This window comes from Protopterus annectens, chromosome 15.part0 (assembly GCF_019279795.1).
Source record: "Protopterus annectens isolate FY-2018-M chromosome 15.part0, PAN1.0, whole genome shotgun sequence".
NCBI lineage: Eukaryota > Metazoa > Chordata > Ceratodontiformes > Protopteridae > Protopterus > Protopterus annectens.
Genome location: NC_056749.1, coordinates 342,504,956 through 342,532,283, shown reverse-complemented (window position 1 = coordinate 342,532,283; position 27,328 = coordinate 342,504,956). Strand labels below are relative to the sequence as shown.

The following is a 27,328-nucleotide window of genomic DNA, read 5'->3' as shown; positions in this document are numbered from 1 at the left end:
TATGGGTTCTGTTTTTTAGCCAGTTTGCTACCCATCTTGTGACATATGGATTTACATTTAGGCTGCTGAGCTTGTCTATGATGCCAGAGTGTGGTATCGTGTCAAAGGCTTTAGCCAAGTCCAAGTAGGCAGTGTGGACAGCCTTGCCCTCGTCGATGGCACTAGTGACTGTCTCGAAGAAGTCAACCAGGTTTGAGGCAGGATCTGCCTTTTAGAAAACCGAACTGGGTGGGATCAAGGGTCTGCAGATCCCCAATGTCGCCATTTATGAGTTCCATGATTCTTTCCATAGCCTTACAGACCAGGCTGGTCAGACTTATGGTCAGTAGAATTTGGACCACTGTTGCTGTGCGCCAGTGTTCAGGTACATATCCTGTAGTGAGGCTAAGATTGAATAGGTTTAGTTCATCTTGAAGTTCACGGATACCATCGGGTCCCATAGATGCTGTGTTTTTTGCTTTGAGTGCTGATTTCACCTGTATGTCTGTGATGACAGGTAGGTTACATTCAGCAGGGGTAATTACTACATCTTTAGGGGGTGAGGGAGGGAAGAAATTTGCACTGAACCTATCTGCCAGAATATTGGCAATGTCGGTAGGGTCAGTGAATTTTTTGTCGTGTACTAACTCAGAGCATATCTGAGAATTTCCTCCCAAGGTTCTGACATAATTGAAGAAGGCCTTGTGATTGTCTTTGGTATCCTTGGCAATCTTTTTCTCAAAGTTTGCTTTAGATGTTTACTTGTGCTGATCATTGTGGGATTTGGCTTTGTCCTGCAGTAGCTTCCTTCTTTTGTTGTACAGTTTGTTTATAGCTCTTTGTGGAGAGGGTCTTGGTTTTAGTTGGGATTGCTTGATCCATGCATTCTTGGAGATGTCCGTAGAAGGCTTTTGTGAAGGATTCAGCATTTTGGGATGTGGTTTAAGGATATCATTTCTGACTTAAGGAGCGAAAGTCAGCTTTTGAAAAGTTTTTCACTGTAGTCTTTTGTTCTGGGGGTATCAGTTTATGATCAGATCTTACTAGTGAGGGGTTTATATCCAGTGCGGAGCATTTGGGCCCCATGTTTGTGATAATCAGGTCAAGTATATTATCTCTCCTTGTAGGAGAAGTGACCAGTTGTTCCATAGCATTTGAGTTAATGAATTCCAGGAATCTTTGGCTAGAATAGTGGGCCCAGTCTATGTTAGTAGTTGAAGTCACCCAATATGATGGTGTTTGGTGTGACATTCATATCCTCCAGTGTTTACAGGAATGCTTGATGGGATTCCTGGGATTGGGAGGGTGTTCTATAACATGCGACCAGTTGTATGGCAGTTTTGCCTATGGTGAGTAAAACTTGTATGGTTTCTGATGCTTCATGGTGTCCTTTATGAAAATGGACACTGAACCAGGTTTCAGTTACTGCACAGACATCGATGTTCTCCATACTGGGAAGTGCTTCAGTGCCTGCATCTTGAGATTTAGACTTCTTTTTCCATTTTTGTTTTTATGGAGGTTGATTTGTCTTTGAGAAAAGGCACTATGGGGTGGCAAGAGCCTTGGCCAGTATCCGAAGCCCAGTGGTGACAGGTGCAAGCCATCAGCATGTCATCCCAGGCTGACAGACATTCCCTAGAATGACACCAGTGATTAAGCCAATTGTTAAAACTGATCATTTTGTCTTTGTATTGAGGCATCATTCTTGGTGAAGGCAGGATGCTGCTCAGGGTCAGGGTCATACCAGTCTGGGCTACATAATCGGAGAGCTCCTCAATGTCTCTTTTCATGTCAGGTCATTCACACCAGCATGGACAATGACTGCATCCTTGCTCCTGATAGGCAGCTCACTCCTTATTCAGCCTGTGTCTGACTATAGTCACCTATTACTAATGTCTCTGGCATAGTGTTTTGCCTTAGGGGCTGTGATTGTGTGACACACCTGTTGCTTGAGGTATGTGTTGTAGGTGTTTGTGGAGGTGTATTTCTGGGTGTCTGCTTTGGAGGCCTCTGTTGTTTTTTTTATAAGAGCCTCCTAGTATGTCTTTGTGTTCTTATGTGTTTGGTTTGTAGTAGTGGTGGTTTTATGTGTGACCGGTTTTGCTTGTGTGGGTACCTTCTCCTCCTGTCTGGTCTTGCCAGTCCTGAGTTGAGAGAGTTCAGCCTCCAGTCTGGCTATATAGTTGCATCTCTCACAAGTATATGTGTTAGTAGGAAGGAGGAGAGAGACAATTGTAACATTGTCTTAAGATTTACTAGAATATTATAAGGAGTGCTGTGCCTTTAAGGGAAGTGGGTATTCACATGGGGTAGTGGATGCCTGTAGTGCTTACTTTAGGATAAGAGTGCTTATTTTATTATGAGTGCTTGCTAAGGATAGAAGTTCCGAAAACAAGTGCTAATATATACATCACTTTTTGGCCACCAAACCAGGACCTAAACACTAAAGGTGGAGGAGTGTCAATATTCACCAAGGATATTCACACCACCAGGCTAGTTGCCCAACACAATGCGTCTGAAATTCTCCAGGTGCAACTAACACTAGGTAAGACTGCAATCCAAATTGTAGCTTGCTACAGATCCCCCACCATACCCCAAGATTCACACTACACCTTTCAAAACATACTGGAAAATATTAAGATAGAACCAAACACCCTAATACTGGGTGATTTTAACTACCCTGCCATTAACTGGGAAAACTACTCATGTACCAACACCTTTGCCCAACGGTTCTTGGAATTCATAAATTCCAACGCCCTGGATCAACTAATCCATAGTCCCACCAGGGGCTCCAATATCCTAGACCTGGTCATTACCAACATGAGAAATAGATGCTCCACACCTATGGTCACCCCCTCGTTAGTCAGGTCTTGAACATAAGCTAATCACCCTTAGCATCCACATCCCACCCCCACCCCTCAGTAAGGAAACCTTCATAAAAAACTTCTCCAAAGCCAACTTCATGCTACTCAAGTCAGAAGTGACAAACTTCATGACACCCATGCAGATGGAACTGAAAGTTCAACTGCTGAATCCTACACTAAGGCATCGTACAAGCACATCCACTCATGCATGAATCGTGCCATCCCAAATAGAACCAAGATGCTCTCATCCAAAAAAGGAAGCCAATCTGGTGGTCCCCTGCCATAAACAAATTTTACAACAAAAGGAAGAAACTGTTGCAGAAAAGAGGAAGATCCCAGGATGCAAAAAACTCCCTTACCAGCCTCCGTAAGAAACTGAGATCCCTCATAAAATCCTCCAAAGCTAGTTACGAAAATAAAATTGCCAAAGATTCGAAAGACAACCACAAGGCATTTTATAACTGTCAAGAATCTAAATGGCAATGCACAGATGTGCTCTGAGCTAAAACAGAATGGTATTAATTATACTGATCCCAAGGATATTGCCAATATCCTGGCAGATTGATTCAGTGCCAACTTCACCCCCCTCTCACCCCCTAAATGGCCCATCTCAATACCAGAAGATTGCCAAATTCCAGTAATGGTCACACAGGTTAAAAACGCACTCTCCAAAGCTAAAAATACAGCATCCATGGGACCAGATGACATCCCGGGCTGTGTACTACATGAACTATAATATGAACTGGCACCTCACCTAAGTGTTACGTTTAATCATAGCCTCACCTCAGGTTTCGTGCCCACTGAGTGGCACAGAGCTACGGTTATCCCACTCCACAAGGAGGGATCCACCTTGGATTCCGGAAACTACCGTCCCATCAGTCTGACAAGCCTTATCTGCAAGGCCATGGAGCGTATTATCATGGAACTTATAAACAAAGACATTGGCAACCTTCAAACACTGGACCCCCACCCAGTTTGGGTTCGTGAAGGGCCGATCTTGTCTCCTGAACCTGATTGACTTCTTTGAATCAGTCTTCATAGCCATGGACAAGGCTAAGGTGGTCCACACAGCCTATCTAGACCTTGCCAAGGCCTTTGACACCATCCCCCACTCTGGAATCATAGATAAACTTACTAAGCTGGGCATTAATCCCTACATCACCCAATGAGTTGCTAACTGGTTTACTGATAGAACCCACACTGTAAAAGTAGCCGACTCCAAATCCAGCTCCAGACAAGTGGCAAGTGGAGTACCTCAGGGTTCAGTCCTGGGACCGCTCTTGTTTGTCATCTACTTCTCTGAACTACAGGGACTCTGGCTAACAAAGTTTGCAGATGACTGCAAACTGGGAGGCATTATTGAATCCCCAAATGATGTGGACACTCTACAAAAGGGCATTACAGAAACCGATGCTTGGTGCCAGAGCCATGGGCTCAAGCTCAATGCCAAGAAATGTATAGTTATCCCCTTTGGGAAAAAACATGTGTCCGTGAATTACCATATAGGTGGCAGTACACTAAACACCGAAAGTGTGATAAGAGACTTAGGGACACAGGTGGACAGTGGTTTCACATTCGATAACCACATGGCCACAAGTGTCAGGAAATCCTTCTATGTAGCACACCTCATCACTAAGGGCTTTACATCCAGAAAAAAGGAGGTCATTGTCCCACTGTACTCATCCCTCATTAGACCCATTATAGAATACAATGCCCCGTTTGGTATGTACCTCTCAAGACATCTGCAACAACTGGAAAGGCCGCAGAAATACCTCACTAAAAGAATCACAGGCCTAAAGCAGATGCCTTATGTTTACCGCCTGAAACTCCAACTATACTCTGTTGCATATAGTCTACTCAGAGGCGATCTCTGCTTAACATACAAGGCCATGTCAAACCCAGAGCTGTTGACATGCTACACTTAAAGAAATCCCAATCCCTCAGAGCCACACGCTCCAGGGATCTAAACCTTGTCATCACAATAAACAAAACATGCTGGAGGGATAGGTTCCTGACCCAGAGACTCCCCAGACTCTGGAATAGATTGCCCATACATGTCAAGCAGAGTGCCTCTTTGGTCCTCTTCAAAAGGAACCTTGACGATTGGATGGGAGAATGGAAATTCACCCCGGGGTTCACGTCAGTCACCCTGCTAGACAGGGTTCCAGGGAAGTAAATAGTATGGGAAGAAATAGCCTGGGAATTGTTATGGCTAGGCTTGTATAGGCCCTAGGGCTGATAGCCTAGTACCAACCTATGAACCTAAGAGATGATAGGTTAATATTGGCCACCCAAGATAGTGGGCTACATGCACGGTGGTTTACAAAATCCATTGAACTTGTGGAAGAAACCGACAAATGTAGGTTTTGTAAATCCGAATTGGAAACCGTTGCACACCTTGTTGCTGGTTGTGACATACTAATGGCAGAAGGACTGTAAACTGAAAGGCATAATGTGGTAAGACTGTTGGGGAATTGTGCAAACATTATCGTATTGAAGTGGCTGAAAAACACTGGAAGCTTGAGCCACAAAGCATCATAGAAAATGTTTATATGACATGGGATCACCCGTTATCAACAGTTCAAAAGATAGATGCTAGAAAACCACATATAGTGGTCCAAGAAAAGAAGATAAAAGTAGCATTGATCATTGAAATCACTACATCCAGTGACTACATTGTCTTGCGTACAGAGAGAGACAAAGTCATAAAATGTCAGGATCTGCAGGCAGAAACAAGAGCAATGTGGAAGAAAGATACCCAGGCAGTTTCAATAGTGGTAGGAGCAACAGGTCTTATAACAAAGAACCTACAATTGTATTTAGGTATGTTACCAAACCATGTAACCCTGTACGAATTGCAGAAGGATTTATTACTGGGCACATTGCGGGTGTTGCAAAGAGCACTTTTGGCTGACATCAAAGATTGAAACAGTACTAATTTCATGAACTTTAATTGTACTTTGACTTAGGAATGAAGTCCATTCCCATCATAGTATTAGAAACCCTAAAGATTTGGAGAAATAAAAAAAAAAGACAAGAAATAGAGGGACCAACCCCCCCCTCCAATTGGGACCACAGCAACACATACAGTGTTTGGGAATAAGAAAATGTGTGGCGGCTGGAAGTGGTTATACTTTGTGGAGGAAGTAGTGAGGCCGTGACAATTATTTCATTAGGCAGTGGTATAGAGCATGTCTTCTGAGATTGAGAGTAACTCTGAACACAGCAAGGAGGGATAATGGTAGATGTACTTGATGGGAAGCGTGTCACATAGAGAGATTCTGTAGACTTTGACCCATATATGTATTCGTATAGTAACCTCTGCCTCATTGACTAGACTGTTCCTCTAATTTGTCTTCTCTCACCATGCGTACCTGCTTGGGTCTAAGAAGTTTTCGATACCATGAGGAAGTTATCTGCCATGACTGTCTTTTTATATCGGAGTGGAAGAGTTCCCTTATTTGGTCTGCTAACCACTGTTCCTCTAGGGACAGCTCCTCTGCAGGACCACTTTACTTACCCGAGACTGTTTGACTTTCTTCACTTATAAGATTGTTAAAGTACACATGCTTGGGCGCTCTGTGCATGTTATGAGCCGGTGAAAGGAGGACTGTAGCTCAAGAGGGGGTTGGTTAAGCAGTTCCTGGGAGAAATTTATATTATACATGCTGTCAGGTCACCATACCATTGGATTTTAGGTTTATATTTGTCATGCCATATCCTGTTAATGAGATCATTATTACTAATGCCTTATTCCTGACCAGTTGACCTTGCAGGAATAAGCAGTTAGATTTGAACAAAAGTGTTTTAGTATTTACCCTTTTGTGGGAGCTCTGATTTAAATAAGGTAACAGACCATATCTTCTCTTGGACAACTTGGTGTACAAAACTCTAAGGTCAATATTTCGGTTTCTTGCATATTTATACAAGTACAGATTTAACAAGACTCTTTCTGATTTTAGTTGTTAGTAATTTTGTATGCAATGCAAAGTTCATTCTTCCTAAGCTTGTATCCTGTAGTATAGATAGGCAGTTTTCAGTTTTGAGGTGTATTTTCTTATTCTTAGACCTGTAATATACTTTAAGCAGCACCTTTGTACAGACTATGCTATGCTCACTGCTGTTAATGCAAGTGTACAAAAAGTTGAGTTGCACCATGTTATTAACTTTGAATAATGTTAGTAGTTTATATTCACTTGAAGCCAGTGAGGGAAAAAGTATGCTCATGTATGTAAATGCTTTTATTGCATTGGTCATACTGCTAAAGAACACAGTATTAGAAACCATGGATTTGAATTTGTGTATAATTATTAATGGGTTACAACTCCAGAAAAGATAGCAGTCTGCTCCACATTGGTTCTAATTGAACTGTAAACTATTCACTAGGCAGAAGACATTGATGTGAGGGATAATCCAGAGGTTAATCTGCAAATTTGTCGTTCAGTCATATTGATATTATGTAATAGCCAATTTCTTTATTTCTTGTTAGGTGCTGTCATTTTTTCCCCAACTGTTTCGGTTACCCAAAGCTCATCTTCAGCTGCCCCGAGTTCCTGTCTTTGTCTACTGGTCTACTAGACCCGACCAATGTTTAGGGTCGTTAAAGTGATTGGGAACCCTGAGAAGCAGTTTCATCCTCCTCATACTGTTTTCAGGGTGTGTTTTCTGCACCTGTGCATACCCAGTAATACCCTGAACATGAAGTATTCAATGGACAAAAGTGCTGAACAGATCCTCACTTCTGCAAGGGTCTGACAGCAGGACACCTTGTCGATCCTTTGTCAGCACATCATAATTGTTTTCAAGGCCTCCCCGCAAAGAATACAGCAGCTTCAGTATGTCCTAAGTGTATACCCCCCCCCCAAATATGGGCAACTCCCATTCTTTCTGCTTGTGCCGTCAAGCACCCTAGATGCTATTTGAACTGGGCTGTAGTTGGGCCTTTATTCATCTACACCACCTACACAGGCATCTTCATGTTGAAAAAATATAGTATAGGTCCCAATGCAGCAGGCCTTGATGGTAAACCACAACACAGTGCCACATTCTAATTTATGTCCTGATGTGCAGCGCGTTAAATGCTCGTTAAACTGCTAGCTGTTCTAATAATGTCCAGGTCTACCTGTTTGCTACTCATGCTTCTTGTTTGTGTCACTTTGTAGGACGAGTTAAGAAGATTCATCTAAGTGTAAATTTACTACAAGTAATAGTTTAAATGTCCATGACCTCTATCTCTGTTTCATAGAAACCTAGCCAGTCTTGCCATTTAGTCACCGACTATAAAATCATGGAACTGTGTGAGACCATGGAATTAGACTTTGTTATTGCTGTATTTTTTCATCTTGAGAATCTGGATACTAAAGTACAGAAAATGATTTAACTTCATTTTTATGGCACTGTCCTTAACTGCTCCTGTCGTGCTGTTAATTGAAAGTTGTGTAATGACGTTTTGAACATCTTTGTCAGGTTGTGACTGTGATTTTCCTTTAAGATTATCAGTTTTGTTGAAGTCGTTGCAGGTGGCATTGCTTTTAACAGAAAGTGATGTGTGTATGATTTGTTGTTTGTGTGTACACCCATAAGAATAGTGCAGGAATCCCTAGTTGGTTAGTAAACATTTAAGTGACCATAGATGGTCAATTGGATAATTCTGTTATTAATGAAAACAGTAATAGTCAGTGGACTTGTTAAAGTGACCAGTATTTTGGCTGATCGTGCCTACCACAAAGATAATCACTTAGACTCATTTACCTTACCCACAGTGACAGTAATATAGTTGCACCCAGTTGGCTGCAGAGTGCCATGATTAAAGCAGTTCTTTCACACTTCATGAGCTTAAGGATCCTTATAAAGATTTTGGATGTAATACGATATTTTCCTGCACTTAGTGCTATTCTTATGGTGTTAACTTGTAAAGAAAGTTTTTGCATCTCTGATGCCTGCTTGATTTAGAAGTGACAGTTTGGGCTTAAGTAAAACATTGGTGAAAGACATTGCTATGAATAGAACACCACTTTGAGCCTCCCCTGAAGGTTTGTGGTTGAACTGGTCAAAAGAATAAATAACTGAAATAAAAGCTGATGTGTATGATTTAATGCTTGCACATTGACATAATACTGCTGTAGTGTGGATAAGCAGAGAAGTGTGCTGCTAATAACAGTAGTCCTCTTTGCACTTATAATTGTTTTAACTGAGACATGTGGAAGGGCATAATAGTGATGCTTCAAGAGAGTGCAGTCACATTTTACTATTTTCTGTCACTTTCCCTGAAGCAAAAGTTACTAGAGGCGCTCTCCATGAACAAAAGTGCAACATTCAGTTTTTTTTAAGTCTCCTGTAATTTATTAACCCTGTTAAAACCCTGGAGGGATATGCTGATAAGCAGTCTAGGACTAGGAAGAGCCAACACATCTGACTTGCTGACATCAAGATACGCGTTTGTGTAAGCAAAAATCAGTTATATAGCTTTATGTATTATGATGTATCTATGGTGGTGGTGCTGCGGTAGCGTTGTCGCCTCACAGTAAGACGTTGTCCTGTTCATTTCTCAGCTAGAGCGTCTTCTGTGTGGAGACATGCTTGAATGGGTGTACCTTCGTTGAAGGTTGTGTGTCAGGGCTGGCAACTCTGCACGTAAAAATCTATTGCCAATCATTAGCGGACCGGAGTTCCACTGTGGTGACCCCTAACCGGGAAAAGCCAAAAGACACAACAACAACAAAAAGCTTGGTGCATTATTTATCTGGTAAGATTTGAAAATGCCTGAAGCGACTCATTAAATTAACTCTTGTAGTCTCCAAGGCACATTTTCTCCTTCCAGCAGTTTTAGAACTGCCCTTAAACTTAATTTTTTTTTTTCTTTTTTTAATAGTAGCACATTCTTGGGGTGGAGAAGGTGGGGCTTTACTCCCTTTATTTGAACAGACAGCTCAGGTGTTCTAACCTGAAGATGGGGAGAAGAGTTTACACTGACTGCAGATCTTCTGGTGTCTAAAGATTCTTTACTTCGGTATATCGCTAAGTTCATAAGTATTTACCAGGGTAATTACTACCAGGGCCCTTAAAAGCCTAGCTGTGTGACCCAAATGTGACCCACTGCATCAGTCCCTCAGAGACATAGGAGCCAGGGTGGGGGGTGAATTTCCGATTACCCATCAATTGCTCCAAGTTGTGCTTAAATGGCCAATATTCGAATTCCAGAGGGGAGAGGTGCAGACAATCCATGGAAAAGCAACATGGTCTGCCAACCATGGCCTCCCACGCTGACAGGTATTAAATGCCCATAGAATGACACCAGAAAGACAGCCAGTTGTTGAAATTGATCATTTTTTTGCTTATTGTGGCATCATCGGGCTCCTACTAGCCTAATAATTCAGAAGCTCCATAATATCTCTTCATTTAGTCTAGAGTGGTGTATCTCGAGTAATTTACAACTGCAAACACTATGATGGAGTCATACTAGTACCTGTGGCGTAAATACTTGTGTATGCTTGATTTGGCAGACCCTGGCAGTTTTCTCCTTTTTCATGCTGGTTAGGGAGGCATCAGATCTTACACAGTACATGTGGTGTTTTGTCAGAGTACTTTTGGGCTTGCTGAGGCACAGCTTTGACAGCGGGCGGTCTTTGATTAGGAAATTGCTTTTAAGTGCCTCTGCGTATATTAGTCTGTGTGTGTGATGTGTGCTATGTGAGGTGGTTGTTTTGTGTGTGCTTTTGCCAACCCAGAAATGTAGCCTCAAGTGTCATTGTGTAATTGCACATTTCGTATATTGTTGGACTCTCTTAGTCTTTAAGGATTTAAATGGTTGTCAGTAAATATGAGACAATTGCTACATTTAACAAGAAGCCCATATCCACCGAGATGACTACAGAGCAGTTAGGAAATTACATATCCATACTCTCTCCATTCCTTAGATTTGTGAGCTATGGGGGATATTTTGGGGTTAGAAGCCTATTAAGGGTGCTTCATTTGTGCAGACTAATAAGGATGCTTTATTGGGGTAGGTAATGCTAAACAGTACTAAATTCTACTAATTTTAATGTTAACACAGTACTGAATTCTACTAAATTTGTAGGTATTGCTGCTCAATGCCCAACCAGCTGCGCTAAGTTTGTTGGTGTACAAGGAATTTGTACTATATTACTGCTTAACAGGTTACAGTTTTATGGACCATTCTGCAGAGTAAATTTGCTCTCTATGTGTTTGCTATTGTACAGAGCACTGCTAACCCAAGCAAACATGCAATATTTGTAGCAACACAGAAAACTAAATAAGGAGGCTTTTGGTCAATAGAATGACTACACTGAGTACTTTTATTTCCCAATGCAGTTAAACTAAAAGAAAATCCCAGCAAAGCTAGATTTTTCCACTGTGGGATTCCTTAAAACCTCTTGTATTAGTGGTAACATGGGATATATGCAAATGACCCCTTAAGGACAGGTGTTTCAGCCATATGTCAGTTCTGAATTCCCATGACGTTTTTCCTGTTTGTCTGTTGTGGACAAATGCAGGCCAATAAAGCCAAACCCCACTAGCTGTGGACATGCATGTTTCAGCCTTCTTATGGTTTTGTCAGCATAGCTGAACTGGTGGTTAATGGTGCCACATTCATAGATCTTGGTGATGCAGCGAACCTGTTATTGGACAAATTCAGTTCCAACTTTACCCCCCTCTCACCCCAACCACCCCCCCAATACCCTCAAACATAACCCCTCCAACAATAATTAGGGAGCATGTGCTGGCTGCACTTACTAAAGCCAAAAACATGACCTCAGTGGACCCTGAAAACATCCCAGGATGCCTCCTGAATAGTCTAAAATATGACTTATCAGGACCCCTGAATTCATTTAACTATAGTTTTATATCACGCTTTGTGCCACATGAATGGAGGACTGAGATGGTCATCCACCTTCATAAGGGAGGAACTTCAACAGATTCTTGATACTACCCACCCGTTAATCTGACTAGTCTTATTTGCAAACCCATGGAAATTATCAACAAGGATGTAGGAGACCTCCAGACACTATATCCGTCCTACTTTGGCTTTGTCAAAGGAAAGTCTAACTTAATGAACCTGGTGGAGTTATTTGAAAAGGTCAATAATGCAGTGGATGAGGACAAACAACTCCTGCCACAAGATAAACCCAGTCCTGTTGATGTAAAAAAAAAACAGTGGAAGAGATCCACAAGTGCGATGATGACAAACCACTTCAACAACTAGCTGGAAATCCCCTGCTGAAGGTAACTTTCAAGATGGTAACAGTAAGAGGAAGAGCAGCGTTTGTTTTTTTACAAAAATGTCAGTGAAATACACACAAGCAGGAAGCAAAAACAATCAAAGTAACAAGTACAATTTAGCAATCAAAAATACTTGGCTTTGCCTGGATGGCACCGCATGCAAGTAAAACACTTATTGAATTTTCAGGAAAATGGGGAAGACAGTATGTAGTAAAGGTGATTTACTCAAGAACAATACTGGTTTGCTGTGCTGGCACCCTGTATCCTGGGTCTATGTCAAACAGTGGGTGGGAAGAGTACATAAATAGCCTTTTCAACAGTCAGTAGCAATGAAAGAGAGGAGGGAGTGAATTGCCTATAGAAACAGGTGCAGCTACCAATGGCCATTTTAATAGGAATCCAAAGAAGCAGAAGTCTCCATTTTAAGACGGAAATTGATGGGGTGTTCTGTTTATTAATCAGTTAAGTATTATAATGTATGTATATGGTGTTTTTCTAATATTTTTAACTTAAGAAAGCATCTTGAGAGTGAAAGTGTTTTACTTTTGTAATAAAATTGTGTGTATAGTTTCCAGTTTTCCCTCCTTTGTTTCTAGTCTGAATATTTTGGAACTTATCTGGATTTACAATAGAGTCCTCCCCTTATTTTTCCTAATGGGAATCAAGCTGCTTACATTTTACATTATGAAAGTTTGTGCTACTGTAATTTTTGATTCTTTGTACACACTTTCAGGTACCTATATTGCCTAGCACGTGATTTAGGGAGTCGGGCCTCTATTACTTAAACTCTGTAGTCTTTCGGGTTTCAGCCTTCCATCAGCAACAGACTTATGGAGAGGTTTTCTCCCCTGTGCTTGGGATATTTCCTAGCAATTACCACTGCAGAGATGTTGTATCCGACATTAGAGAGATGTATTCATTGTCAGTGGAACTGACGGAAGGCTTTCTGTAGTGGTTGCTTCTTATCCTTCCACTGTGTTTTTTGCCAGCCTTTCCAGCCTGCATATTGGGTTGTTTTTCCTGTAAATCTGGTAAGTATCTCACTATAGTCTTGTCCATTTTTTTTTTGTCTTTTCCCTCACTCAGTGCTAGAAGGTTCAACTAAGGAGAACAAGGTACTTGGTGTAACCTTTTAGCCATGTGCATAATGACATTATGTGAGGTCAGGAAGTGTACTTGTCCCTGAGCACAGGAGCTAGATAAATGTCAAAAATGTTCTTAACTGGAAGGATCAGAAAAGAAGCTGCCATTAGCTAATCACTATGAGGCCTTTTCACAGATCATTTGGTGTGGTCTTTATGCATCTGTTAAATGTGTTTGTCAATTGTGTGTTTTTGTAAATCTACATTGTTAATCCATTTTTTTGTCGTTACTGTTGGTCAAAGCTTGGTAAATGTTAGAATGGAAATGGCCTTCTAGAATGCTAAAACCTTGCAAAATGCCTGTCTTTCAGCTTTGCAGGTAACTAGTCATTCTTTAAACTTTTAACTTTTCTTTTTTTTTTTTTTAAAATTAGATTATGGTCTAACTAAAAATGTGTAAACATGTAAAGATGTTGTTTTCAGTAGTTTATAGCAGGCGTCAAATATTAATGTATTTCATTTTATTTTATCTGTGCTGTAGTATCAAGCAATCCTGGGTAATTTTTAGTACAGCAATATGTTTAAGTGGGAAAAAGTGTTTGGCTAGTAATCGGTTAAGAAAATATTTTCTGCTGTATTCTTGAATGTTAGTTCAGTGTAGGTTATCTGTTATGTAAGTCAATGGGTACTTTTATTTTAGGTCCCAATAAAAGGACTTTACTGCATCAGAAAATGTGCTTTATGGCCATGCCTTTTTTTTTTTTTGTTAGACTGTAGTTAATAATTCATTTTTTTTTGTTTTCCTACAGAGCAGAAGGTATTGAACGCCAGTTCAGAAAGAAGTGTGGAAAGTAAGTCTGCAGAATAAACTGAGCCGAAAAGTGTGGCTTAACTCGTGTTTTAGTGGATACATTTTCATAAGTACAGTTTGTCACTGTTTTCTAAAACATGAAAACCTATTTTTTTAGTTTGTGTACATGCATGCTTTTTGGATGATCTTTTGTAGCTAGTTCCACTGTAGATGGTGGTGGTTTCCTCAGTTTTGTGATCCAGAGAACCATGCCATTCTTTGTTTTGAGTTGGTAAAGGAGAGATGATTACATGCCATTACGTGTAGCCCAACTTATTTACTGGACTTTGTTGATGAACATTAACCCCCCCAGATGCGCACTAGCAAGTGCTACCCAAACCCCGCCCTATACCCATGACATCACGGAGCATTTAAGAATAATCATTTTTTAGCATTTCCCGTCCGCATGAATATTCATTGTGAGCAGCAAGCACATGTGTGCGGACATGTTTATTCACTGAAAATTCAAGCCCAGTAATTTACTGCGCAAGCAATAGAATGTGTGCATGTTGAGTGTGTGATGTGATGAAATTACCTGATAAATATGAGACATCCAGCAAGTCATGGAAAACCTGGACATCACGTTACGGGTTGAAGTCCTGACAGCCCCCTAGTAACACAGATCACTTTTTTTCTGTCTATTTGATTAACAGGCAGATGCCTTGGTTACACCACAGATGCACACACATATTTTTTTTTTTTTTTGCCTTAGCAGGGAGGCAAGCCCCACTGCACTCCTTTCACTAATCACTTCACAGTTCACTTTTTTACCTACGACCACCTGCTTGTGCATACATTTTTTTTTCTAACAAACTGTATTTCAAATAGCAATCAATTTAATAAATCAATGAATAAAGCAGTTCACTTACCTGAAGCAGCTGTTCTTTTACTACGAATGACCAAAGATGAGGCACTGAAGAAGCGAGTCTTTACTGATCTATATTTAGTACCTCATTACAACAAAACCCGTTTCCCAATATGTGAAAAAATTAAAAATCACTCCGCAGAAGGACACACCACAAGCAGTACAACTAAATGAATAACATATTATAATAGCTGTACACAGGAACAGGACAAACTTGCAACCAATATCACCAGTTGAATAGCATATTGCGGTACTTGTATAAGCTTTGTTGATGAACATTGCTACTGCACGTCTGGTGGGTTAATGTTCATCAACAAAGCCTAAAGCCTTCGTTTACTTCAGAAAATATATGTTAATTCAAGTTTTCATATGCAGTACATGTTTCCTGTTAATTCTACTAGTATTATAAGTGTCCCTGAATTGTTGAGAGCTGTGAATTTGTACAGTACTGTAAACGCTCAGCCAGTATGTATAAATACTTGTCAATTTATTTATAAAATTACGATATGTGATTAAATGTTTCCGTTATTAAAATGTTTTATTTACAATATAACATTCGTTTGTACTGTTTTCGCGAATACTATGACCTGTGCTGAAACATCAAGACATTTCTGTTTTTATTTATTAAGCTATTTACTCCTGTAAAATAAGTACTAGGCTAGCTGCCTTTGCCTAGCCATTTCCCTTTTTGTGCTTGAATAAACTAATAGCAGTACAAGGGACTTTGAATCTCCACCTGTACATAAATAAAACATGCTAGAGAGACAAATGTATTGCTCATTGCCTACCCCATGTCTGGAATGAACTTTCGCTGCAAGTTGAACAAAGCTGACACTCTAGCATCCTTCAGATTAAATTTGGATAAGTGGATGGGTCCTCATAAATTTATACTGGTAGTGGCCTGCTTTGCCCTCCTTAAGAGGGTATAACATGAGTGTGGCTATTGGCAAGGCAGAAATGGTCTTATGAGTCAAATGACTTATTTCCTACTTTTCTCACACAGCCTGTTGTATGAAAATCAATCTCCAGCCTTAAACACACTGCTGAACTGGTATTCTACCATTAGAAACCTCAGATCCAGTAACAAGAAGCTTCTTCACATTAACAAAACTACTTCTGGACTTGGGGATAAGACACCTCATTACTTCCACTTTAGAGATTGGAACTCGGTCCTCTTAGTGCTCAGGCATTTTACTACTTCCTATCTAGAGAATGGAACTCATTCATTTTATAGTCCGGTCAACTGAAACATGTACTGCTTTCAAACATCTGTCCAAATCCCACCTGTTAAAAACACTGACTTCTAATGTACCTTGGATGCTTTACTTGTCATCACCAATGCTACATTCATGACTCTTTCCTCACCTTTACATAAATGTATGCATGAGGTCACTAGCGTATCTGCATGCAGTGATATTTCTGCCACATTTGCATATTGCTCCACTGGATTCTGGCTGGTCAGTCACCTAGGCCACACCCATTCCTGCGCAAAACTGTTGGGAGGGTTAATGTTCATCAACAAAACCATTTATTGCACAAGTACAAACAGTAAGCAAGAATGGATAACGGAAACTGAACCAAATCCATATTATATGTCTTGAAATACCTTTTTGTTAGTAGTACGTCAAACATTTGCAATGATTTTCATTTAGAGACCTTTGTACCCCCATTTCTTTTGTCAGCTTGTAGGAGCCCAACCGTCTTGTGCCTTCTGTTTGCTTTGCAGTAGATTAGTACTCTTAAGATTATTTTTCAAGTTCTAAAAGAAGTTTAACAGTAGAAATAATCTCTGTGGTATTTGGTGACTTGTTGAATATTGCATTTCAGTCTTTGGAAAGCACTCCTATTCCCAGGTTCACTACATATCACTCATTCAGCACCACCAATAGCAAGAGTGCATGTCCATATTTATTTGAGATCCTGTACACGTGTCTCATTCTGGATTACCCTAGTATTGATTAATGCATGTCTCTGTCAGTCAAACCAAACACATTTGTATTGGTAGACTTTAATTACCCAACTATCAAGTGGTTCATTTGCATGTTCATAGGTGTGTACGAGGCTAATGGCCCTGGGGCCTTTGCAAGCCTAGCCGTAGGATTACCCTGGCATAGTGCCACCTGACCTTGGTTCCCAGTGCCTCTGTCGAGTAGAGCCACTGGAGTTATCCCCGGGGTGAATTACTGTTTCCCATCCACTCAAGATTTCTCTTGAAGAGGGTCAGCGAGGTGCTCTGCTTGACATGTATGAGAAGTCTGTTCCATAGCATGGGCTTTATCTGGGTTATGAACCTATCCCTCCAGCACTTTCTGTTAATTGTGGTAATGAGGTTGAGGTCTCTGGAGTGTGTGGTGTGAAGGGATTGGGATTTCTTTAGATGTATTTCTAACAGAGCTGGTTCAGACATGACTTTGGAAGTCAAGCAGAGAATCACCTCTAAGCGATATGAGACAAAGAATAGTTGAGTTTTTTTTAATCTGTCCGTATAGGACAAGTGTTTAAAGCCTAGGATCCTCTTTGTGAGGTACTTCTGCGGCCTCTCCAGTTGTTGCAAGTGTCTAGTGAGGTACATGCCAAATGGGGCATTGTACTCCATGATTGACCTAATGAGGGAAGAGTAGAGGTAGACAATGATCTCTTTCTTCCTGGATGCAAAACCCTTAGTAATGAGATGTGCCACATAAAAGGACTTTCTGACCACAGTGGCAATGTGGTGATCAAAAGAGAGGTTGCTGTCAACCTGTGTTCCCAGATCTCTTATAACGCCTTCTGTGTTCAGTGGACTACCATCAATGTGGTAATTCATTGGAACTGGGTTTTTCCCAAAGGGAATGACACTTTTTTTGGCATTGAGCTTAAGGCCATGGTTCTGACAATAGTCGTTGGTCTCAGTGAGACCATTCTGTAGAATGCCAACATCACTTGGGGAATAATGGCTCCCAACTTGTAATAGTCTGCAAACTTTGTCAGCCAAAGTCCCTTCATGTTGGCCTGGGCTTCAGAGAAGTAGATAAACAGGAGAGGACCCAGGACCGAACCCTGTGGGACTGCACTCATGACTAGTCGGCAGTGTGACTTGGAGTCAGCTACGTTCACACTGTGGGTTCTATCTGTGAGCCAGTTTGCAACCCACCTATTGATATAGGGGTTGATGCCAAGCTTAGTGAGTTTTTCTAGGATTCCTGAGTGGGGAATGGTATCAAAAGCCTTGGCCAGATCAAGTGGTAGGCTGTATGAACAACCTTGCCTTCATCCACAGCTCTGGTGACATGGTCTGAAACACGACAGAGGGCATGACCATCCTAGGAGCCCCTTTTGGTACACCCCAATACACTTCCATGCACATGAAAGCTACATTACAGAAGGCCTGCACCCTTTTGGACTACTGGTCCACATTTATCCTCTCATACCAGAAAAAGGCATACCTTTTGGCTGAAACCTTCCTGGCCAAACTTCTCTACTACTTCCCCTTGCAATGGAGCACCACCCTCTTGACCGCATATTTCAAATTCTTCTGGCGATGCCGCCTAAATCCTATCCAAAGGGGGGGGGGGTTGTCTACTCTCTGATGAACAAAGGGGGGTGTAACTTAAAACATCCACTGCTGTTTCTCCCCCTTCTGTACTTGTATAACGTTTTGCAACATTTTCTGCTTGAGAATTCTATCATTGCTAGCCTTTTGCATGCTATGGCAGCCAAGTTTTGGGAAAAATGTTTAAATGGAAAAAGGGCAACTGCAGTTGTCTCTCAGGAATTACGGGACATTAGAACTGTTGTGCAATGTTATAGACTGTATGATTTAGATCCATATCTCCCTCGTCAGTTCTGGTATCATCAACTACTGACAGACTACCATTCCATTGACGCCTACAAAGACTATTCCATCTTCCAGGTGCGTGGATTAAAACAATGCCACACCTTCTTGCAAGAGCCCCATTGGAGTGACTTTATCTGGAGAAGCTCCCTCAATAAACTACCGCTCAAGGGGTCCATCAGGTTTGGGGACTACCAGTCTTCCCTCTGCCCTAGAGGATGTCAGGAGATCAAAACAGCAGGCCACATCTTCATCACATGCACTAGGGTAAAATGGTTCTGGACTCCGTTTCATACCATGTTCTGCATCCCACACCTTCTACTCTTGAGTCTTTCAAAATGTTTGAAAGCGGATTATGGACGACTTTGGTCCCCTGATGTCAGACAAGCAGATTTTGCCCTGTGCTCTGTCTTGTACTATTTATGGCTGATACAGTGCAAGGAAGTACACTCCACTTTTTGCAGCACTCCCCAAATGATATGCACTGCATTCAAGACATGGCTATTAAAACACAGTTATGAGGACTGTTTGTTGTAATTATTTCCTTATTTTCAAGGTTAGCTGTAGTTTGTATTGTATTCTGTCTTTACACAATGTTTATTAAAGGATAAATATAAACTCAAAGAAGTTGACCAAGATGAGCAGGCATGATCTACCTTTCACAAAACCAAACTGTGTGGGATCCAGAGTTTGGAGATTCCCTATATCCTTATTTATTAAATGCATGATGATGTGTTCCATAGCTTTGCATATCAGACTTGTCAGGCTAGTGGGGCGATAGTTCCTAGGGTCTGTAGTCGCTCTTCCTTTGTGGAGAGGGATGACTGTAGCAGTGCACCATTTGGTAGGGACAAAGCCTGAGGTGAGGCTGTGATTGAACAGGGCACACAGCCAAGGTGCCGGTTCATAGGTTAGTACTAGGCTATCGGCCCTAGGGCCTATACAAGCCTAGCCATAACAATTCCCTGGCTATTTATTCCCATAATAGTTACTTCCCTGGACCCCTGTCTCGCAGGGTAACTGACGTGATCCCCAGGATGAATTTCCTTTCTCCCATCCAATCGTCAAGGTTCCTTTTGAAGAAGGCCAAAGAGGCTCTCTGCTTGACATGTATGAATAGTCTATTCCAGAGTATGGGGAGTCTCTGGGTCAGGAATTTTTCCCTCCAGCATGTTTTGCTTACTGTGATGACAAAGTTTAGATCCCTGGAGCCTTTGGCTCTGAGGGATTGGGATTTCTTTGTGTAGCATGTCCATGTTCACTCTAGTTCATGTAGAACACAACCAGGGATATTGTCAGGTCCCATAGAAGTATTCTAGGCCTTGGGCAGTGCTGTTTTAATCTGTGCAGCAGTAATACTGGGTGCCTGGCAATCTACTGGTATTGTGATTGGTCCTTTGGTGGTGGTGGGGGGGGGGGGGGTAAAGTTGGCACTGAATCTGATGACCAGTATACTGGCAATATCTTTTGGCTCAGTATAGGAGGTACCATTGTGCAGTAGCTCAGAGCAAATCTGGGTATTGCAGCAGAGCTTCTTTACATAACTATAGAAGGCCTTGTGGTTGTTTTTTACTATCTGCTGCAATTCTGTTTTCATAGCTACCTTTAGAGGATTTGATGAGGTATCTCTACTTATTGTTGAGGCTGATTAGGGAGTTTTTCCAGTCTTGGGGCGTCACCTTTTTCCACATCAGTTTCCTTCTCCTGTTGTAGAGTTTGTTTATGGCAGGGGAACACCAGATTGGCTTCCTTTTTTATTGGAGGAGAGGTTCTTTGCTCTATTGGGTATGGCAAGATCCTTGCATTTGTGTACGTGTTCGTACAGTGCATTGGTATATGGTTCTGCGGTCACGCAACTATTCTCCATTTGCATGGGTGCCATGAAGTTAGCCACCTCTGATGTTCTTCGTCTTCCATTGCTGCAGTCCTGACTATTGGGGTATAGTCCGCGTCCCAGTCGGCCCGAATACCAGAGAGCGCATTAGACTGACGCCAGTACGCCAACGCCATATCCTCAGTCTTTTGCCGCATGGTCCGGCTGCAGAAGCAGTTTTATGAGTGCAGGTTGGCGATTGAAATATTTCAAACCGGAGTTTCAGACCAAACAGAGTTGGCTAACATTTTGGTTTTTTCTGCCTCAGTATTTTACCGATGTCAGAAAGTGAATAACTGTATTTCTTGGGGAAACAGATACCTCATAGGGATTATCATACCTTGTGTATACCTTGTTTAGGGCCTGAGCACGACGTTGTTGGTTGCCGCTCTTGTGCTAGGTTTAACAAACGCACTATTAAGAGGAGGTTAGACTGTGCCAGGTTAGTGTTTGGGAAGCATTAAAATGCCGCCGGATGCCAAGGAAAACAGTGAAGCCTAGGGTTGAGGAACCGCAGTCCCGGGCCGGGTTCTTTGGAAGGCTCAGTGGAGCCGGAGGTTTTGCCAGGAGTTTCCATGGAGTCCCAGGCAGAAACTATACTCTTACAGGATGTGCCTTCTCAGGAGGTAGGCCAGGCTGAGGGGGCTTCTCAGGTGACTGTTCTTCCCTCTTCCCAAGGTAGTTAGGGCCTCCTTCTGTTGCCAAAACTTCTATCAGAGGTAGGCCTACTTCAGTTTCAGTGGGGGCTTCTCCTACCATTTCAGGTTCTGTACCTAAGAAACATATGCTTAAGATGGCAGAAGATTTGATTACTATGATTAGTTATATGCCCCCGCCTGATAAGAGGCCTAGGGTGGAATCTGAGTTTGAGAGTTTTGAACAGTGTTCTGAGGCTTCAGAATCTTCTGTGGAAGATTTGCAGGAGTATCCTACCTATTCTGATTCTGATGTGGATGATTCCACTCCTACAGCGTCTCCACCTGAGGATTTCTCATTTTCAGAGACTTTGCATTCCATGAGGGAGCATTTTAAATGGGAAGGCCAGGATTACTCTGACTCCAGGAAAAGGCTTAGGAGTTCTTGTTTTACCCCAGCATAGGCCTTTAGCTATTCCTCCTGTGTTGAATGTGGTGGAAGATGTTTTGCAGAGGCTTCCCTGAACCCTGACTCTTTGCCTCCTGCTCCTGTTAAGCCTGATAGGTATTATAGGGTGCCCGGCTCATAAATATTTGTTTCTGAGTCCTAGGACCCAGAAACTATTTCCCAGGGGCCTAAGGTAAAAGCTCTGTGGTTAAAAATCCTGTCCCCACTGATAAAGAGGCGAGGGCTTTGGATAGGTGGGGAAAGAAAGTGTATACTTCTTCCACTCTAGCCATGAGAGCTTTGAATTGTCAGTTTCACATGTTAAAATATCAGAATTACCTTCTTTCACAATTGAAATCTAAGGTGGATGCTTTGGGAAGGTATTGAGTGTAAAGAGTTGCTGGATTTGGTTCATGTGTCCCAACAAGTGGGTAAGCATTCTTTGCAATGTGGTTTTGATGCTGTACAGGCCTCCTCGAGGGTGGCTGCTACCAGCTCTGTTCTTCGCAGGCATGCCTGGTTGAAGGATCAGAATTTAGCTGAGCATGTTAAGACAAGGATTTTGGATGCTCCTTTACAGTCTGATGTGTTGTTTGGTTCGCCTGTGGAAGCTGTTTTAAAGAAAATGGAGGACAAAGCTAAGTCTATGCAAACTGTTAAAGATTTTTGCAGGTGCAGCCACCGGGTTTAGTAGAAATTGGCCTGCTAAGGGGTGGACATATCCTGCTTATGATTCTCAGTCTAGGGTAGGTAGGGGCAGGGCTCAAAGTTCTTTTAGGCCTAGAACAGGGAGTTCACCTGCTCAGACTTCTGGTGAGGGCAGGGGTCAGTCCTTTCAAACAGACCCAATGACCTGTTTCTTCAGCTGCCAGCAGATTCACGCCTGGCAGCTCCTTTGGGGAAGGCTGTCTCTTTCAAAGAAAATTGGGATTTAATTACTCAAGACAAATGGGTGTTGGATATCATTCACCACGGTTACAGATTTTATTTCCATACAATGCCCCTTTCAAAGGCATGCCAGACGTTCCTCCTCCACAAAGAAAAGAGGCTCACAAGCAAGTTTTGCAGTTACTTCACATAGCCATTCAGCCAGTCCCTGTGTCAGAGAGGGGCCTAGGATTTTATTCTCGCCTGTTCCTTGTACCAAAGAAGGGGAACACGTGGAGACCAATTTTGGATTTATCTCTCCTCAACACGCTTTTGGACATTCCCAAGTTCAAGATGTTGACGCTACAACAGCTTTTACCTCTGCTGGGCAAAGATCACTGGATGGTAACTTTAGATCTCAAGGAAGCTTACCTTCATGTGCCTATAAAGTTGCAGAAAGTATCTGCGGTTTCGAGCTGGAAATTCTCATTATCAGTTCTCTGCATTGCCCTTTGGCTTATCTACTGCTCCAGAGTATTCACAAAGGTTCTGGCTCCAGTGATAGCTTACTTCAGGCTTCAAGGAATTCAAATCTATCCTTACTTGGACGACTGCCTGATTCTGGCTCAAGAAAAGGAAGACCTTCTACAGCATCTGGAATATGTTGTAGCAGTGCTAAGATGCCTAGGGTATTCTGTGAACGAATAAAGTCCAGTCTAGTACCCTCTCAAGACATGTGCTTTCTGGGTGTAAGACTGAATACAGCAGCCCAGATGGCCTTTTAACCCCGGACAAACAAAACAGTCTGTCACTTTACTTCCATCAACTATCTCATCAGTCCGTGCTGACTGCAAGGACAGTCCTTCAAGCATTAGGGTTCATGGCATCTTGTATTCTGGTGCTTCCCAATGCCAAACTGCATATGAGGAAGCTACAATGGTATCTCAAAAATGTATGGACACAGCACTGCCAGGATTTGGACACTGTCATTCAAATAATACCTTGCATTCAAAGGAATTTTTGTGGTGGGCTCAGGAATGTCACCTAAACAAGGGACTCTCTGTGACCCCGCCAGAGGCAAGTCAGATTCTAACGACAGATGCCTCGGACATTGCTTGGGGAGCTCATCTAAATGGAAAGTGGATACAAGACAAGTGGCCTGCCAGACTACAGCATCTACATATCAACATGAAGGAGATGTTAGCAGTCCAGTTTGCATTAATGGCTTTCAAGGAGTTACTTCTTCCAGGGCAGGTGTTGATTCTAACAGACAACACAACTGTCATGTGGTACATCAACAAGCAAGGGGGAACACATTCTTATCCTCTATGCAGGCAAGCAATGATTTTATGGGAGACTGCGCTAAGCTTGCAACTAATTCTTCAAGGTTTCTGCCAGGAGCACAGAACTCCTTAGCAGATGTGTTAAGCAGACAAATCATGGATCCCCACGAGTGGAAACTGGATCTTCATGTATTTCAGAAACTGACAGTGTCATGGGGAACTCCAGACATAGATCTGTTCGCTTCTCCACTAAACCACCAGCTGCCAAAGTATTGCACAAAGGGGTTTCATCACACAGCTTGGAAAGTGGATGCTCTGTCTTTCAGTTGGAAAACCTTCATGTGTATGCCTTTCCACCTCTACCGCTTCTTCCAAAGGTACTATTAAAGGTCAGACAAGACAGGCCAAGGATGATTTTGATAGCTCCAGATTGGCCTCGCAACACTGGTACCCACTTCTACGGAGTCTGGTAAAGAAGCCTCCATGGCCTTTACCTCTGATTCCTCATCTGTTATCTCAGAAGGACGGTCATCTGCTCAATGTCAAGCTTCAATCTCTTCATCTCACAGCCTGGCATATTCTGTGTTGAAACACAGCAGGTCTCAACTTCCTCAACAAGTTTTAAATGTGATTATGGAAGCTAGAAGGCCTAGTACTAGGAGAGTGTACGAGAAAAATGGAAGAGATTTTTATTTTGGAGTACAGCAAAGAATTTGGAGATTTCAGAGCCTAATTTGAGTGTGGCTCTTCAATATCTTACTGAATTATTGGACAAAGGTTTGTCCTTCTCTTCCATAAAGATTCATGCTGCAGCAATTTCAGCTCACTATGATTGTGACCCACCTTTTCGTGATCCTTTGTTCAAGCAGTTTCTTAGAGGGCAAAGAATATAAGACCCCACGAGCTCCTACTCCTGCTTGGGATCTCAATTTTGTGTTGGAAAACTTACTCTACAACCTTTGAGCCTGCAGCTACTGCTGAATTGAAATATTTGTCATGGAAGACTGCTTTTCTGTTGGCTATTACTTCTGCAAGAAGGGTGTCTGAGTTGCAGGCCCTTATGGCAGTAGAGCCCTTTTGATTTTCCATAAGGACAGGGTATCATTACGTACTAATCCTTCCTTTATGCCTAAGGTGGTTTCTAGTGTGGCTTTAAACCAAACTATTCATTTGCCTATTTTGCAGATCCTCAAAATAAAGGGGAAAAGATTTTGCACACTTTAGATGTACACAGGCAATGCTATTATTTGAGCAGGACTAAGAATTTTAGGCAGTCTCAGCAGTTACTTGTTTCTTTTGTTTGAGTTCACAGGGCAAGCCTGTGTCAAAACAAACTATTTCTAGGTGGATTGGCTTTTGCATTGCATTTTGTTATTCCCATCATGGCAAGGAGATTCCAGCTGGGATTAGGTCTCATTCCACTAGGGCTACTGCCACTTCAACAGCATTTCTAAGGGGGGTGGCAACTAAGGATATTCTGGAAGCAGCTACTTGGAGTTCAGTGCATACTTTCTCTAGGCATTATCACCTTCCTATATACTCTAAGACTAGGGCTGGTTTTGCCACAGCTGTTTTACAAGGCATGTTGTCAGCTCCTGCTACTTTATAATTTGCCAGCCCCCTTACCTCTGCTTTGGGATTCTACCCAATAGTCAGGACTGCAGCAATGGAAGACGAAGAACATAGTACAGTTTTGTACCTACCATAAATGTAGATGTTCGAGGATTCCATTGCTGCAGTCCAATTTACCCTCCCTCCTTCCCTCTGTGTTTAGGGGTGGTTGTGTAGGTGAGTTTACATGCTTATATGTTATATATATATATATTTTGTTGTATATATTATACATGTTTTTGGTGCAGGTTGTTTTGGGACTTGTCTTTTTGGGTCTTCTGACATCTGGGGCAAGAAAAGACTGAGGATATGACGCCGGTCATGCGATTAGTACCCTGACGTATTGACGCCAGTCCACGCGCCTGACCGACGTCAGCCTTATACTCTGGTATTCGGGCCGACTGGGACGCGGACTATACCCCAATAGTCAGGACTGCAGCAATGGAATCCTCGAACATCTACATTTATGGTAGGTACAAAACTGTACTTTTTTAGGAACCCAAAGTTAGCTTTAGAGAAGTTTTTCCTGGGGTAGATGTGGATTTCCAAGGTGATTAGTTTGTTGTCTGATCTAAGCAAGGAGGAGCTGACTATTGGTGTAGAGCAACGGTCGCCTATGTTAATAATGACCAGGTCAAGGATGTTGCTACCTCTAGTGGGGGGTAAGAACGAGCTGGTCCAGGACATTGGAATTAATGAACTCCAGGAAACGGGCAAGTGTACTGGTACATGAGTGGTTTACTCAGTTAATGGAGGGGTAGTTGAAGTCACCTAGTAAGAGTGTGTTAGGCTGGACCCTAATATTCTCCAGGGTGCTTAGGAACATGGAGTTGCAAGTCTTGGGACATGGTTGGGGACCTATAGCAGGCTATGACTTGAATCGCTGTCTTACCCAATATGAGCTGCACCTGAAGCATCTCTGCGTTATGTTGGGCCACCAGTCTGGAGGTGTGCGCATCTTTTATGAATACGGAAATACCACCGCCTTTGTAGCTTCGGTCCAAGTTCTGGGGCCGAAAGGTGTGGAATGAGTTATAGCCTGGTAGTGCAGGAGTGCTTTCTGCTGCCTTAAACCAGATCTCTGTTGCAGCACAAATGTCTATGTTCTCCATTTTAAGGAGTGCTTTGAGCGAGTGCATTTTGAGATTGAGTTGTAGCATTAAGCCGCATGACCCTCGGATCGCATTTGTTTGTAGCTGTTATGGTAGTAATTTGGTCTTTGGAGCACTGCCTAAAAAAGCCACTATAGGGGTGGCAAGGGCATTGGCCAGTATCCGGAAGCCCAGGGGTGACAGATGCAGGTCATCTTTGGCAAAATATCAAGGTCTGTCAATCTTGTCATCCCAGGCAGACAGATACTGGATCCCCTTAGAATGATACCAGAAACATAAGCCAGTTGTTGAAATTGATAATTTTCTGCTTGTATTGTGGTATCATTCTATGTGATTGTAGGATGCTGCTCAGTGCTAGGGTCATAACCACCTGGGCTACATAATCCAAGAGCTCCTCCGTGTCCCATTTCATGTAGTCCAGGGAGGTACATCTCAGGTCATTAACACCAACATGTACAATGACAGAGTCATATTTATACCTGTTGTTGGACCTGAGTGTGTGCGTTATGTGGTGGATTCTGGCACCTGACAGGTAGCCGACTGTTACTTTCTCCTTATTCAACCTAGTGAGTGGAACATCAGTGTGCTTCACTATCTAGTCACCTATGACTAGTGTGGGCGTGCTGTTTGGCCATAGGGGCTTTGGTTGAGTGGCACACTGTTTAGGGGAGCTGTGTCTAGTGATTAGTGTTGTGTTGTAGTAGTAGAGTGCATTTCTGCCTTGGAGGTCTCTGCTGCTTGGAACTTTTATTGAGAGACTCCACGAAGATGGGTGTGTGGTTTGTGTTATGTGAAGGCAGTGTTG

At 42.3% G+C, this 27,328-nt stretch overlaps 1 protein-coding gene across 1 annotated transcript in view; it reads left to right on the top strand.

The window, feature by feature from the left end:
• STEEP1 (STING1 ER exit protein 1) overlaps positions 1 to 27,328 on the top strand; it is a 433,968-nt gene that overhangs the window by 101,237 nt on the left and 305,403 nt on the right. Inside the window, 1 exon segment of the mRNA XM_044057097.1 lies at positions 13,975 to 14,016. Within this exon segment, the coding sequence (XP_043913032.1) occupies positions 13,975 to 14,016 (42 nt within the window).